This window comes from Tetrao urogallus (genome assembly GCF_951394365.1).
Source record: "Tetrao urogallus genome assembly, chromosome: 7".
Lineage (NCBI taxonomy): Eukaryota > Metazoa > Chordata > Aves > Galliformes > Phasianidae > Tetrao > Tetrao urogallus.
Genome location: NC_136820.1, coordinates 32,129,194 through 32,144,962, shown reverse-complemented (window position 1 = coordinate 32,144,962; position 15,769 = coordinate 32,129,194). Strand labels below are relative to the sequence as shown.

General features: G+C 42.6%; 1 protein-coding gene across 1 annotated transcript in view; it reads right to left on the bottom strand.

Annotated features, from left to right (window-relative positions):
- Positions 1-10,644, bottom strand: part of STAM (signal transducing adaptor molecule) — a gene marked incomplete at both ends in the record, with an annotated part of 28,829 nt that extends 18,185 nt beyond the window's left edge. Inside the window, one exon of the mRNA XM_079538255.1 lies at positions 10,605-10,644. Coding sequence (XP_079394381.1) covers positions 10,605-10,644 — 40 coding nt within the window. The remainder of the gene's footprint in view (positions 1-10,604) is intronic.
- Positions 10,645-15,769: the final 5,125 nt, after the last annotated feature.

Here is a 15,769-nt window from a genome sequence, read left to right as displayed (position 1 = left end):
GCATGCTTAGAGTTTAAACCAAGCTGTTGTTTATGCTGATTTCAGCAGTTTGGATAAAACTACAGATATGATGGTGATTGATGAAATCCCTAGTTCATACCAACCTCACCAATTACAAGCTTCATTCTAATTCTCAATGAGAATATTTTGCAGGTGTATCCACCAATACAGTTACAAGTTCACTATCACAGCTACATCATTTCTTGAAAGTGAGCAGTTGGTCAGGTGGTTGGGCTCCCAGGGCAGTGGTCACGGCACCCAGCTGCAGGAGTTCAAGAAGCATTTATACAACACCCTCAGACATGACATACGGTCTGATTTCTGGGTGGTCCTGTGTGAAGTCAGGAGTTGGATTCGATGATCCTTACGGGTCCCTTCCAAATCAGGATATTCTGACCCTATGATTGTGTAAAAACCACCCATTGCCACAATGTCTCCATCGCCAGACACTAAAAGGTCCTTACTACATGCCAGCCTGGAACCCAGCATCACCGAGTACCTTCTATCTTTAGTAATAAACATGTATTACTTTCCATGGATAAAAATTAATAATAAGACACTCGCAGTGCCCAAGCTGAGCTGGACTGACACAAAAACGCCACTCTCTGAGCATTAGTGTGTGGCAGTCTCCTTTCACCACTCCAGAAAAGGAACAGCAGGAATGCTCGGAGGGAATTCCTGTGTTGCATCAGTGTTTCGGAGACAAAATTACAACTCAGAGCTGCTTGAGTTCAATTACTTACACAGTTACCGCTTAATGTATTTCTCTGACACAAAGCACACACCTGCAGCCCAAACCCTCTGCACTCACTCAGCATTTGCACACCCCAGCTAACAGGTGGCACCCTGTCCTCCTGCCATTGGCACGTCACTATCTCAGTGACAGGGAAGGCAGCACAGAGACTTGTACCTCAACTCTTGCAGCAGCTTCACACAGGAGATGGAACCTGAACTCGGAATGTTCTTCATCCTCCCTTCTCTGATCAAAAATAATTCTGTCATTGAAATACCAATGCTTACCTCAGACTCCCCCCATACACCTCATTGCTTAAAACCTTACCCGATGACTGCCTGCCAGGGCAAGATCAGGTAACACTTCAGACTGCACTGAAACAACTCTTAAAGACAGCGCTGGCTCCTTGATGAAATCAGAGTTCTTTAAGACTCACTGACTGCATTTCAAACACAAAGAAAAACAGAACTCCATGACCCAGAGGCATATGTTACCATACCCTGTCCCAAGTTTCCCAGAGCAGATCTCCCACAAAGCTGTATCACTAATACACCCGAGCGTAGGTGGCTTTTTATCTAGCATAGGCAAGGCCTGTGAATTAACACTGCAACTTTAACCACTGCAACACAAATACTACATGTCACATTTTTCAGTCACCAGCCTTCTCTCTTCGTGTTTCTCCTGTACCCATAAGAGCTGGTATGCCAAGTGAGTGCAATTCCATCTTGCCCAGATTCAGTCTCTAACGTATCATATCTGAAGAAACAGATGCATAGGAAAACACAGAAAAGACCAAGGTAAGGTAAGTAGTAGTTGTATTTATTTTCCAAATAAATCAAACCTCTGAACAGATCTGCCTTCTAAAGAAAACACCACTCCTGAGTATAAATGCTGCCCAGCCCTTCCGAAACACTGTACCAGAATTCAGACGAGTGTCACACCTGTAGATCAGAAGCTGGGACAGCAAGATACACATCTGTGAGTTACCCTACTTACAACACCAGTTGTGGTGAGAGCATACTGGCTCTTGCACTGAACTTCAATGGCTGTTTTTCTGATTGAGAAACTGAAAACGTGGAAGCTAAAAAAATAAAGGGTGTGTTTTTGTTTGTTTGCTTAAACCATGCCTCCTTAAAGCTGTCTTGAAGTTGATCTTCCTTGCCCCTTATTAAGATATCCTATTTGTGTCTTTCAAAAAGCATGCACATATAGTATTTTACACACATATATATATACATGTAAAGGAGAAACTTGTTCAATGTTGCTTTTCAATAGAAAACCTAGCAGGCCATGCTGGGTAGGGATCTAAACAGCCAAAAAACACTTGTCATTTTCAGGTATCCAAAACAACCAGAAGCTTAGTTGCCTATTCAGCATCTACACAATTTGTCTCAGTCTTCTTAGTGGTCTACTTCCTATGCAAGCAAAGGTGGGAAGAAATATCAGCCACCAAACTGCAATTCAGAAGAATGTTCCAGTCCTACAGCCTAATTTGCAAAGGTTTACTTACAAAATGATTGTGCTTTGCAGAGCACATTACAACAGCAAAGCTGGTTTGGCTTGGGGTTTTGTTTTTTTCTGGTTTGTTTGTTGTGCTACCTTTTTTTTTGTTTGCTTGTTTTTAAAGGCACTGTGTTCTTGTTTCATTTTTAAAAAGAAGCTCAGTTTTTGAGCAGTGGACTGAGGGTTGTAAGCCACTGATAAAAAAAAATACATGAAAGCAATTTTCTTTAACCGTCGTCATCACATCTGGTATAGCTACTGATGGAGCCCTGAAGATGGCTGGTAAAACAGAGGTACTTATAAAATGAATGGAAGATGATGCATTTACCATCAGCAGTTCAGGTCTGATGAAATATCACTTCATCAGACATCAAGAAAACTTACGTGCAAAAGCTTTAAAAATGGATAATATCACATAAATCGCCATCCAAGCTGTCAATTTTGTAAAGTCCAAGGGACAGAGTCATCACTAGTTCTAGCAGTTCCTTAAAAGTATGGATGCTGACTACAGGGTCATCATTCACTTTTCTGAAGGCAGGAGCCTTAGCCGGGGCAAAATGCTGCAGAGACTTTATGACTTGCAAAGTGAAATCCACTCCTTTACAGAATCAGAAGGAAAATTTGTGCCAGGACATAAAGATTAAAAATGGCTCACACGTTTAGCATTTTTGGTGGATTTTACCATTCATTTAAATGAGCTAAACAAGCATTTTCAAGGTGAAAATCAGCTTATCTGTGCTATGTTTCAAACCATAGGAGTGTTTGAAATGCAACTTAAATTATGGCAAGCTCAAATCACAGCAAATAATTTCATGCATTTTGATACATTGGCTAAACACAGTCCAATGAACAAAGGAAAATATGCAGCCACGCTCTCTGTTTTGATAAAGGAATTTGAGAACAGGTTTCAAGATTAAAAAAAAAAATAAAATCTTCTTCTCTGTATATTTGTGACCACATTTTCAGGTTGACATAAATAAAATTACCTGCAAATTTTCAAGTGGAACGCATAGAGCTGCAAACAGACATTCAACTCTAAGAAAAATTTGGCCATGTCTCTTCACCAAACTTCTATGAATCATCTCTTACCAGAGAAAAATATCCCTCACTTTACAGTCATGTCTTATTCACCTCACTGCTTTTTGGCAGTACATACATCTGGGAATAACTATTGCCAAGGATGAAGCACAGGAAGAGTAATATTTCATCAAAAATTTCTGACGAACGCCCTGAGAATGCACTTGGAATGGCAACCACTGCCATCGAACCATCCTGATAGTTGCATTAGTTTCATAGAGTCAAACACGCCGCTAGTATTACGTTTTTGTTCTGCTTTTTTGGGGTTTTGTTGTTGTTGTTGTTGTTTTGTTTGTTTGTTTGTTTCAGTAAAAAATACATTTTAAAGAAGTTGTTGCTTATATACTCCATACTCCAACTTTATTATTTTCTTTCTGTCCAATACTGGACAGAGGTCATTTTTTACAATAGCTGTCTTCCACAAAGCACAAAAATAAATGCAAAGCTGAAAAGCTTCTTTAACTTTGCATCAGCCTTAGTTCTGCAATTATGTTGCCTTATATGCACTCAAAATATAAAGAGTCGGGAAAATTTCTGAGCTTCTAGGACACCTAAGCACATCAGCTTCACACCTTGCTCTGTGAAGCTCAGCCACTTTCCCTCTGATTTACACAAATGCAAAGACTTGTACCACCTACATTTTTAGCTGTTTTCTCCTCTGATTTTGTGCACTGCTTAAAAATTATAACGCAAAAATATTTATGCTGTGATTCTACCTCAAATTCCCCTTATGCTCAGGCGTCAGTAAGAGAAACACAGGTGCTGCCACATCTCACCAGACCTGCCATACAAGTATCAGCAAGTCGCTTGCATTCTCTGACAGTTCTGCACCTGAACAGCACCACGCTGCCCAGCAAGACTACCCATTGCCAACACCAGGTTACACTGCAGGTTTAAGTTATCTAAAGTTCAGATTTCAGTGATATTAAAGCATTCCAGTATCAGAATTGACCTACTTGTTTTCTGCTACATACTCTCAAAGATGTTAAAACAAACTAGAATTTTAAGAAACAGCAATAACAGCTCAAAACTTCCCATAAACCCAACATTTAAAATCTACATAATTTGAAGCACTTAGAACAAATGCGAGTAAAAATTCAAAGCTTATTCTACTAAACCAGGATGTCGAGCCATTCCAGTTGGTATTTACTTATTCCATCCATGGACATAACTGCCCTCCCCGTCACATACCTCTGAAATGAGATACTGAAGTTCTTAGTGAAGTTACAAAGAAAAGAGTGGCTGAAGGCAGTCTTCACTTATACAGGAAAATTACTATCAGTTTCCAGCAGAACTAAAAGTCCTCAATGATCTGTTATGCCAATGTAAACGCCATGGGAGCGACACAAAATTCAGCACTCCCATCAGCCTTCTCTCCTATTGTCCCACTCAAAGTCTTGTTTCCTTCCCAAGGCTAAATAAATAATTTCCCCCCTCTCAATATAAATATAAATAGACATATGTTTACAATGTTTGGGAATTTTAGTAACTACCAAATCTCTTCCATAATTTAAATGGTCCCCGAAAAATGAAACTGACTGCATTTTTTTTTTTCTCGGCAGTCACTCGCCATGTAATTCTGTCCCCATATCATTCCATGTCATGTGATTAATTTCATTCTTTTTGTCTGTCAAAATGACCAACACATTTGTTCGACCGTTCTATACAAACCACCTCTTTATATTAACCACACACACAGAACCACAGAGAAAAATAAGGCCAACTCATTTTGATCTAAGCAAAACTGAAAATAAACCTCCAGCAGAGAGTGCATTCGTAGACACTAGAATTCCCTATCACACTCTTAACTTCAGTAGAGCCATCTGGGTCAGGGTAATTCCAAATGTGATGACAGACTGGGAGAAGAACTCACAGAGAACAGCCCTGCAGAGAAGGACTTGGAGGTTCTGGTGGATGAAAACTTGCACATGCTCTTGCAGCCAAGAAGGCCAACTATATCTTGGGCTGCAAAAACAGAGGCGGCAGCAGACCTTCCAGCACTTGAAGGGCACCTAAAAGCAGGAGAGGGATGAACTTTTGCACAATCTGATGGTGACAAGAGGGAATGGCCCTACGGCTTTAAACTAAAAGTAAGGAGATTCAGGGTGGATGTTAGGAGGAATTTTTTTTACTCAGAGAGCAGTGAGGCAATGGACTGGGCTGCCCAGAGAAGCTGTGGACACCCCATCTCTGGAGTGTTCAAGGCTGGACTGGATGAGGCTCTGGGCAACCTGATCTGGTGGGTGGCAGCACTGTCCATGGCATGGGGGTTGCAGTCAGATGATCTTTAAGCTCTCCTCCAAACTAAGCTATTCTACGATTAGCCAATTTCTCCTACTTAACTGCATTCCACTTACAGTACTCCCAAAAAGTCCCCCTGGGAAGCATCCAATGAAGGCAGCACCAGCTGACTCAAAGTAAACAAGCAGCAATGGCAGAGCAGCTGGGAGGCCATCTTGGCTCATTCCTTCAGAGGATTGTGTATGATTTCTCTGTCAAAGAGGCAGCCAAGCCAGAGACATCGCTCAGCAAAATGAGCTGGACAGAACAAAGATAAAGGGATTAAAGACCTGCTAAGAATGCCTACCCAGCTGGGCAAAAGTGATTTAGTGATTTTGTTGCAAACTGTAACAAATCCACAGAACTTAAACAACCTTTCACCCAGAGCTATTACAGCGGAGCAGGAAGGTGAGCACATTGGAGACAGATGAGGCAGATGATGACAGCTCCGCACACAAGGTGGATCACAGGCCAGTAACACAAACAAGAGCTGCCAGGATCTATTGCAGCGCCCCACAGATTAAGCCACAGCAGAAGCAGCATTTCAGAAAGATCAGCAAGGGACATCACCATCCACGACAAAGATATAGTGTTATTTTTATCACAGTGGAACAGATTTTACATTCTGGAGAATTGCTTTGATTTCTCCAAATGTTGATATTATAACACACATTGAAATAAGAGGAAGCACTTAAAAATGACATCTCATCTCTGACAATCCTTTGCCGAAGGAATGTATGATGTGAGCTTCAAATTTGCCCAGCTGAACTCAAGTCTGGTGATTCTTCTTCAGAATGTGATAATGAAAAAGAATTTGGGAGAACTATTATATAGAAGAGGTATTTACCAGGATCCTGTCTGCATTGCCGTTCTTCGTTGAGATCACACAACGAAGCGAGAAATTCTTGTTTATGGAAACATTTATGAAGGACTGAAAGGGGACTGGCTACAGCTCCTTTCTACAAGCTTTCTGCTCAGCTCACAGTTAATATTCTTTCCCCTCAAACAATGCTGAGAAAAGCAGTTGGCCAACTTGGGCAAAAAAAAGTGCCGGTCTCACAATAAACTGAACCAATCCTTGGAAGCTGTCCTTCCTTGCAGCCAGAGGTAGTTAACTCACAGCATGCACTCTTCACAGTTCTCCAGGGTCAAGAGCCTCCTCTGTAATAAGCTTCCCCCCTTTTGGCAAACCCAAAGCTGTTCTAAACAGTGAGAAGCCCAGCGCACAGAAACACAGAACTGTGTGGTTTTGAAGATGTTGTCTAGCAAAGGGGATAGAGTAATGATGTTGACTAACAAAGGGGATAAACCTATAGAGTAACCAGTTCAAAGAGCAAGAGTATGTTATTACAAGAAATTGCACAATGGGATTCGAAGTCAAAGCATTTCTTACATCCTACTGCATCAAACTATATGTACACCTTAGCACACTACTCAGCAACATTCATATGTAATAATGTAATAATAATGCATATTATTAAATTTCTAAAAGAGTTATATATTTCTGTAAGAGTTACAAGCATAAAATGGTCACTAAATACTGCAGTTGAAAATGTGGGAGAAATCATTGCTATCAAATTGTTTTATTACATTACCAAACTACCTGCTTAATTTCCTGTTACTGTAAATAGAAAGCCTCATTCTTTCCTTTATTCCCACTCTTGTGATGCCTCAAACCATTACAGCTACAACGAGAACAAGACTGCAAAGCAGATGCAAGAAGTGTCTCCATCTATTGCTGCATATAAGGGAGAAACATTATCGAAGAGTTACTTCCACTGGCATTCTGGACATTTGCTGAATGATGGATCAACTTCTAAAAAACAAATAATCAAAGTGATCTTTCAAAAGTGAATTAATTAATTAATTCACTGTCTAACAACTCAGACCAGACTGTGTGTTTATTACAGCCCATAAAACTGCAGAAATGTGTTAAAACAATAAGCTTGGAGAACAGAGCAAGAAGGTCTTCCAACTATCAGTAAGATAGGTTACTTTCACAATGCTTGATATCAAGTTACAATTAAGTAGGCATAGATCCAAAGTTACAGATTTTACTCTTGAGACAGCATCTCAGTAACACTTCAGAACTGCTCCAACAGTTACTTCTTCATCAAACACAGCCTACCCACTGCTACTTCATTAGTTAGCCTGTCAGGACAGATGAGCAGACAGTCTCTTGGTTCCTAAACCATCACTACCTTGTCTGTGTCAAACTTACAGATAAACTTGCAACCCTATGCAAACGATTTTAAGACTAAGATTACAAAATATGACTTCCCATCAAACCAATAACAACGTCATTAATTCTAAACCCTTATGCAGAGGAATAGAGTCTTTAAACTATATCCTCAGCAGTTCAGTATCTTGCAGGGTTTGTTTTGTTTTGTTCATATTCTAGTGTTATATTCCTTACATGGACACACTGTGAAGTGTTCCCACAGCTGATTGTAAAAATCCACACCAACTTACACCACCATTCATTAGCATCCCTTTGTGTACGAGTATTCCTAAATATGGTAAAAAGAATGTTAACAAAACAGAAGTATTTGGATTTCATGCAGAAATTAGGTCTCCTCAAGAACAACAGTGGCTTATCTCCTCAAATCTACGGGCAGATTAAAATAATGTTTTAACAGTAGTCTTAACATTCTTCTGCTGATCACATTTAAAGAACAGATACACCCTCAAAATCTCAGCACTAAGCTGACTCCAAGTGGCATGCTATTCTGGATGACCAGGATCCACAGCATGAGCATACTAACAGGATTAGACAAATACTGATGGCTGGAGAGAAAAACAGAAATCCCTCCTTCTGAGCGTAAAGACACGCTCCTCAAAACAACAGGAGACAATTTAGTCCCAGATGTGTTCACTACAATTCATCATCCAAAGTATTTCCAAAATCATTTCCAACTATTGCACAGCATTGAATAGTAGACAAGAATTCACAGTTATCCCAGACCAACGTCCAACTTCACAAGAAACTAAAAATAGCTTCAGTCTACCTTCCTGTTCAGGAATCCAATTCTCAAAAAAAATCCTTCTTGCTGAGAAAGAGCAAAAGCAGAGTACTCAACTTTCCTTCTGAGAAGAGAAATGAAAAACAACACTACTGCTTGACAACTTTTGGAAGTTTCCCGAGAACATGAGAGCTTGCTCCACAGCTGACGTACCTGATAAAGCCTGCCAAGAAGTTCATCCAGATAATAACGCATTCCCCAGAGGCCTTGGGGAAGAAGACCCTGGGGACGCTTTCCTGGAGACTTCACCGTTCCTGTCCCCTTGGCACAGACCCAGCTACACGATGGATCAAGGCAGCAGGCCTCTCAAAGCATGCTGCCACCCACCTGACAGCCTGCTGCTCCTTCAGGGCACCATGAAAGGGGTCCGTAAGAAAGAGGCTGCATTTACTGCCTGCTGGCAAATCAGCCTGTTGCCCGCTACCTGTTCTTCCAACAACAATCTGGAAGTGATTATTTGTGTTCACACCATGCACAGAACACAGCTTCTGAAAACTATCTACTGGAGAGTATGTGAGTCAGTGACACACGTGAGGCAAGGCACAAGCATTCTCCACTCCCAGAAAAGAGCAAATAACCCACTGACCTAACGTGTGTGCTACTGCTCCACGCCATGGAACGCGCAGTGCTGACACACAACTGTCAGACTCAGTTCTCTATAAACCTACTCAGGCAGCTTGATCTTCACCACTGCTAGACAGCAGCCCTAAGAGATAAGAAAATGGGCATTTTGCCAAACCCCAGCTATCACCTTTTAATCTTATTAGATTCAACCATTCTCACAGATATTACCGATGTTTCAATCCCCTAATGGTCCACAGAAAACTGGCAAGCAGTGCAAACTCTTCCATATGTTCAGGTGCCAACTTACATTAGAAGACAGAAAAATTATGAGGAAAAGACATTTACAGTTTCTCCAAATAAATAACTGCTGACTTCGCCATCAAAAAAATTAGAAATTAAAGGTAAGCCTTCACCGGAAAAGATTGTGGCACACTTCATTAGTCCAAGTGGCAAGAAATGTGAACCATGCTACACTAAGACATAACACATCCAAAGTTCTTGATAACATATGTGAAGAACTTGTGTCACACTCCCTTGTTTATGCACTAATCTTTCCCCCAGGAAAGTTTCCTACTTTCCAAATGGTTCTGAGTCGCTTCTTGAAGAACTGTAATAATTGAATTGGAGCCCTGAGTTCCAAAGTTGGGTAAGCATCAAGAAACAAATGGTATATTTACTGTTGAAAGGTACAGCAAATACAAAGCCACTAGAGAAATTTGTTCCAAGAAACACAAACAGCATTATGCTGCAGTTACAATGTAAGAAAATGATGGGGGTGCTCAATCAAAGATGAGAAGTCACTTTACAAGATGCTGTTTCTCAGCCAAGGATTTCAGCGTAAGGCAGATGTCAGCAGGTAGGCAACAAGCTGTGTTACACAACCAGAAATCACATATGCAAAATGATTTTTTGACTGCCTACGTGTTATTTTACCTCTGTTTTGGCCTCACTAAGCACAGTTTTTCTCAAGCAGAAGCCTGATATTCTCTATCCAAATAGTCTGGCCTTGGAACGAACAAGGTGGGGATGAAACCCGACCACAGGACGTCAAGTTGCATATGAAAGGGAGGAAAAAAAGCTCTTTCAGAAATTCATTTCAGAGCCCTGAACGCCCCGCTCCCGTCCGCGAAGCAGCTGCGGATGGGCCTTTTACTCCTCATCCCTTCGCCAGGACTCCGGCCCGAGCGCAGCCGTGCCCAGCAGGCCGGCCCCGAGCGGAGCATCCCCGCCGCCAGGCCGGGCCCGCAGCAGGGCTGCCAGGCCGGAGCCCCGCCGCCAGGAGCCGCCCGGCGCGCCGCCGCCCGCCGCCAGCCGTCCCCGCCGGAGGCGAGGCCGTGCGGCGGAGGAAGGGCCGGGCGGAGCGGCCGGCGGGGCCCGAGCACGGGGTTACCCCGGGAAGGCCGGGGCGCGGCGGAGCCACTCACCCACATCCTGATCGAAGGGGTTGGTGGCGAAGAGCGGCATGGCGGGACGCGGGAGCGCGGCGCGGCCACCCCTCCGCTCCCGGCAGCGCGGCGACCGAACGACGGGCCCGCGGCGGCTCCCGCTGCTCCTCCCGCTCCTCCCGCCCGGGGTCGCCTCCGCCGCCGCCGCCTCCCAGGGCTCCGGAGCCAGCCCGCCGCGCGCAGCATGCCGGGAAGCCGGGGCCGGCCCCGCCGCCGCCGCCTGGCGGCCCCACCGCCCCCGGGAGCGGCCCGACCCGCCCCGCCGCGCTCCGACGCGGCGCCCGGGGAGAGCCCCGCGCGGGGAGCGCCCCTCGGGCCGTGCCCACAGACCGGACTGCGGCAGGCGGCCCCCAGGGTCCCTGTGCTGCTGCCTTACGGAGGCCAGCACTTTCCTTCCTCACGCACGTCCGGCTCAGTGGAAAAGCGGACTCGGGAGTTTTATTTGGTTTTATTTTCATAAGTCGGGTTCGTGCCCTGACACGCCTGCTCTCAGTGGAAAATGTTCCGAGCTTCGTCGGGCTGTATTAGTGTTTTCATTGTTAATGCCGTCGTGCTTTTGAAGTGAGTGGCACTATTGCGCAGGTGTGGGGCAACTGTGACAGTATTTCACAGCGTGGCGCAGGTTTGTGTGCGCAGTGCCTTTGCGATTCTCCAGTTATAGAATCATGGCATGTCCCGAGTCGGACGGGACCCACGAGCCCAACCTCCAGCTCCATACAGGGCCACTCAAAATCCGAACCTCATATCTGAGAGCAGTGTCCAAACGCCCCTTGAACTCCTGCCCTCGAGGCTGTGCCCACTGTCCTGGGCAGCCCGTTCCATGCCCACCGCCCTCTGATGCAGAACCATTCCCCGACCCATAGCTGCCCGTCCCCTGACGCAGCTCCATGCCGTTCCCTCGGCCCCGTCACTGCCACACAGAGCACAGCTCGGCGCTGCTCCTCCGCTCCCTGTGAGGAGCTGCAGCCGCCATGAGGGCTTCCCTCATCTTCTCTGCTCTGGGCTGACCAAACCCAGGGACCTCAGCTGCTCCTCACACATCTTCCCCTCCAGACCCTTTACAATCTTTGTAGCCCTCTCTTGAACGCTCTCAAATAGCTTTCTGTCCTTATATTGCAGTGCCCAAAACTGCACACAATGTTTGAGGAGAGGCTGCTGCAACGCAAAGCAAAGCAGGTTATGTTCTGCTGAAATTAATAGCTTTTTCCAGGACTTCTTATGACCACCACCTCTGCTCCCCAGCCACGTTCTGTTTCTTCACTTCACGTGCTCATTGGCATCAATAACATTTATCCCATGATAAGAATTTGACTCATAGGATGTGACACATTGTGCCTATTCCTGCTGTCACATGAAACTCATTATCCTGAAGGACTTGTTTAATTACCATAGGCTAGTTGGGTAGCAAATTAAGCAAAAAAACTGGCAAATATTTGCGTGTGAAGAAGGAAGAGTCATAGACATCAGAAAGTAATATTGGCACACCACAGGTCTGCAAATGAAAGCTAAAAAAGGTACTGCTAATATTTGCAATGCAGAAATATTCAGTGAAATCAATAGCCCTAACCATGCTTAGGTAATTGCATGCATCAGGCAGACTTTTGACAATTAAAACACACAGCAAGCCTCTTTCCATAGGGGTTTGTATTCATTAGGCACTTCTTTCTTTCCTTAAATTTTTTCCAGGATCCTAAGCTCTGTTTCTTTCCCTGTGCTGCAGGTCAGCATTGATCTGCTCCTTAGGACAGACTCCTTCTAAGGAATTTAGTATTCTCTTTTTAGATCCTGCCTCAGTTTAATGACATCTGCTAGGTATTCTCAGAGGAGGCTTTACCTCCTCACTGTTCATCAATCCCCATTATGTGCACAGGAGACATATGGTAGATGTTTCAGAGATTGTTTTTTTGCGCCTTCCCCCAACAGACTTCAAAATGAATTGTAAGATTCCTTTTAAAACAGGCACTGTAGTCCCATAGTAAGAACAAACATGAGAGACCTGGGGAGCTTATGCCTGACAGAATTCCCACCCATCTTTATTTCCAGGCAACACACCATTCAACATTTTGAAAGAAATTACTCCATACTAAGGGAGCATTTTAAGGCTGTTTAGTCACAACTGGTGTTTTGTTTCTGTTACTGTTTTGGCTGCTTTGTTTTTCTTTTGAACATGATCTTAAATGCGAAAATCTTTCAAATACTTGATACTATACTGCATCTTCCTCTTTCCCATGGCTCTGACATTATTCCTTGCAGTAATGGACAATGTTTAGAACTCTCCTCCATGAAGAATGGGCTTTGCCTTCTCAAACAGAGATGGCCACAGAAACCAGCTTTTCCACTTAATGTGTGAGCAGTATAAAGAGCACGCTAGTAAGAAGGGTGTGTTAAGCTTCCTTTATTTCATGTAGTTCAAAATGTTTCTATTATTTTCTGCTGCATTTGAAACGGGACTCATACTGCCTAAGTCAACTATCCGAAAGCACAGAACCTAGTCCAAGGGTGCAGTGTCAAATTGCATCTAATTTCAGGGTAACTACAGCTGATACAGACTGTAGCAGTACTGCACTCTCTGTGCCCACAACTATGTGCTGCCACCATGTTTCCCGTATCAGATTTGGAATTTGATCCATTCATTTGTGGCTGCTAAATCAGCTGATCCAACCGAAAAATACCCTGTTGGATCATGTCACTCATCTTCCTCACCTTGCAATTGGATCCCATGCAAAGGAAGAGCTGGGAAGGAACTGCTAAGGACTGTATACCAGCTTCACCAAACTGGATCAAGAAAAACAGGTATGTCCAGGGGATTACTCATCCATTTCTATTTCAAACCTCCTTCCAAAGTTGCCCTCTGCAAAGGGTTATTAGTAAGTACTTGCCTTTAGATAGCCTCATGGGAGTTTATTATTTCTTCTTTTTAAATACATGCTACTTTTGTCTAAATAGAGCAGTGTCCAAACATTAGTGCAGACATCTTTGGCTTTGGCAGTCTTTCATATATCACACTACTGTTCAGATACTGCTGTGTGAGAAGGAGTGCATTCAGTTAACTGACAACGCAATTCCCTTCCTGAGTTTTAAAGATGTAAAATACTTCTAAAATTAATTCTGCCATGAGTCACTATCAAGTAATTTGCCCTTGATACATATATGTACTGACATGACTTGAATATGTAAGATTTTAACAGTACTACCAATATTAGAAACCGCTGCTTAAGAACTTACATACGCAAGTATGTTTTTATAGGAAAAGTGATACAATATGTAGGACAGTCACAAAGATTACATTTTTTATTTAAAATACAAAAAGGAAACGCAAAGTATTGCCACCACAGTATTTTCTAAGTTTAAGATGGAAAGTATTTAGGAACACAGCAGTTTATCCATTAGCTAACACAGAATTAGAGTGGTTTTGTAATAGATTACTGTGAACACATTTTCTACTTTAACAACAGTGAAGTTTAAAATCTTCTAGTCATCGTCACTGACAACATTTTAAAATCAGAAGCAGACCATGTAGTTCAGTGTCTTCATATCCTGCAACAAAACTGACAACATGCACTGACAGACCACTTGTTGAAGATGGACTGCTACACACTAAGATATCCACCAAAACCAACAATATATTACTTCTAGGCCACTCCACATTCATCTCATACTGATGAAGCAATTGTGACATGCAGATGTTAGTGCAGTGACCATGTTTTCTGTTACTTGTTGAACTATGTAGAACATTGGTGTCCAGGTAACTGTTCATTTTTGTAGCTGTTGTTTGTTTATCTAATGTATTATTTGTTATTACACTTTTGGCAAGAGTTTATCCTTTTGAAGCACACTGCCAGATTCTGATGGTTCACTGTGAAACATTTCCCTGTTGTCTTTTGATAGGAAAAAATACGTAGAAACAGTAGGTTATAAATGAGTCTGCTGGGGAAGTTGTAATATTTTTTTTTAAAATCTCTCAGTTAACACACATATACATTAGGAAAGCATATTTTTTAGAGGAAAACTAAACCATTGTGTCCATTGGAGAGAAGGTTCACTGCAGCTCCTGTTCCCTGGAGTAGTATTGTTCTTGGCATCCCCATTTATTTTAGCACATACTAGTTTGCTAGCTGCTGCACTGTGAAGATAAGGTGTATAAATCCAGGAAAATGTCAATTAGGTATATTGTTAACAGGGAGACTGATATGAAGACCAATGGTAGTCTCTGGGATCAGCCTCACTGACCTTGATTTTAACAGCATGTGCACTGCAGTGCATTGCACATATTGCTTTAGAACTGGAAGCTGAGCAGAAAAAAAAAATCAAAAGAAAGGAGGATGGTTCAGAATGGAGGAAGTGCCAGCAAACCATTTAATCACAGGTTTTGCCTTGGACAAGGCAAGTACAAGATGTTTTGGATGGCATAAAAGATGCTGTAGTGCATAAGAACACAGTGATATGACTAAGACAAAATTTATCCCAGTCACAGGCCACGTGTAGATATTCCAAGCTCTAGACTAAAGTAATTTACTTCCCATCTATAAGCGTATTTTGTGTCTTAGTATTTTATAAGTGCCCAAATTGCATGGCTTACTTATGGTATTCTTGCATATTTCTTTATTTGAAGAGCATATGTGAAACATACCAAGATAGTAAGTCCAGCCTGACTTCTTGTATAACACAAGAAAACACTAAGATTATTTAGTTGTCCTTTTTGGCCTCAATATATATGATGTATGCAAGTAAAATTACATGAAGCATGCAGCAGGAGTTCCCTCAAATACACAACTTTAGAACAAGGCAAGTAATCAAGTTATAAACTTCATATTATTATTTGTCCTGATTGTGATGTGTAAATTTTTAGTTAATATTTGTATGTGTTGATAATAGAAAATAGAGTTTATGCCTTCCTATTTTTTCCCATATTCAAAGCACTACTTGCAGCTCATGCTACACAACATTTTATATGTTTACATTGCAGTTTTCTTAAAAGACAAACACAAAGTATATATATATATACACACACTATACTATTTGCTTTAGTAAGCTTATAATGATACTTTGTGATACTCCTGTAGGAAGCAGATAATGAGTGAGCTGCTGGGTGCCTGAGCTTCCCTGGGATGCTGGCAGCAGCATCACTGTGCCAGTTTCCTGAT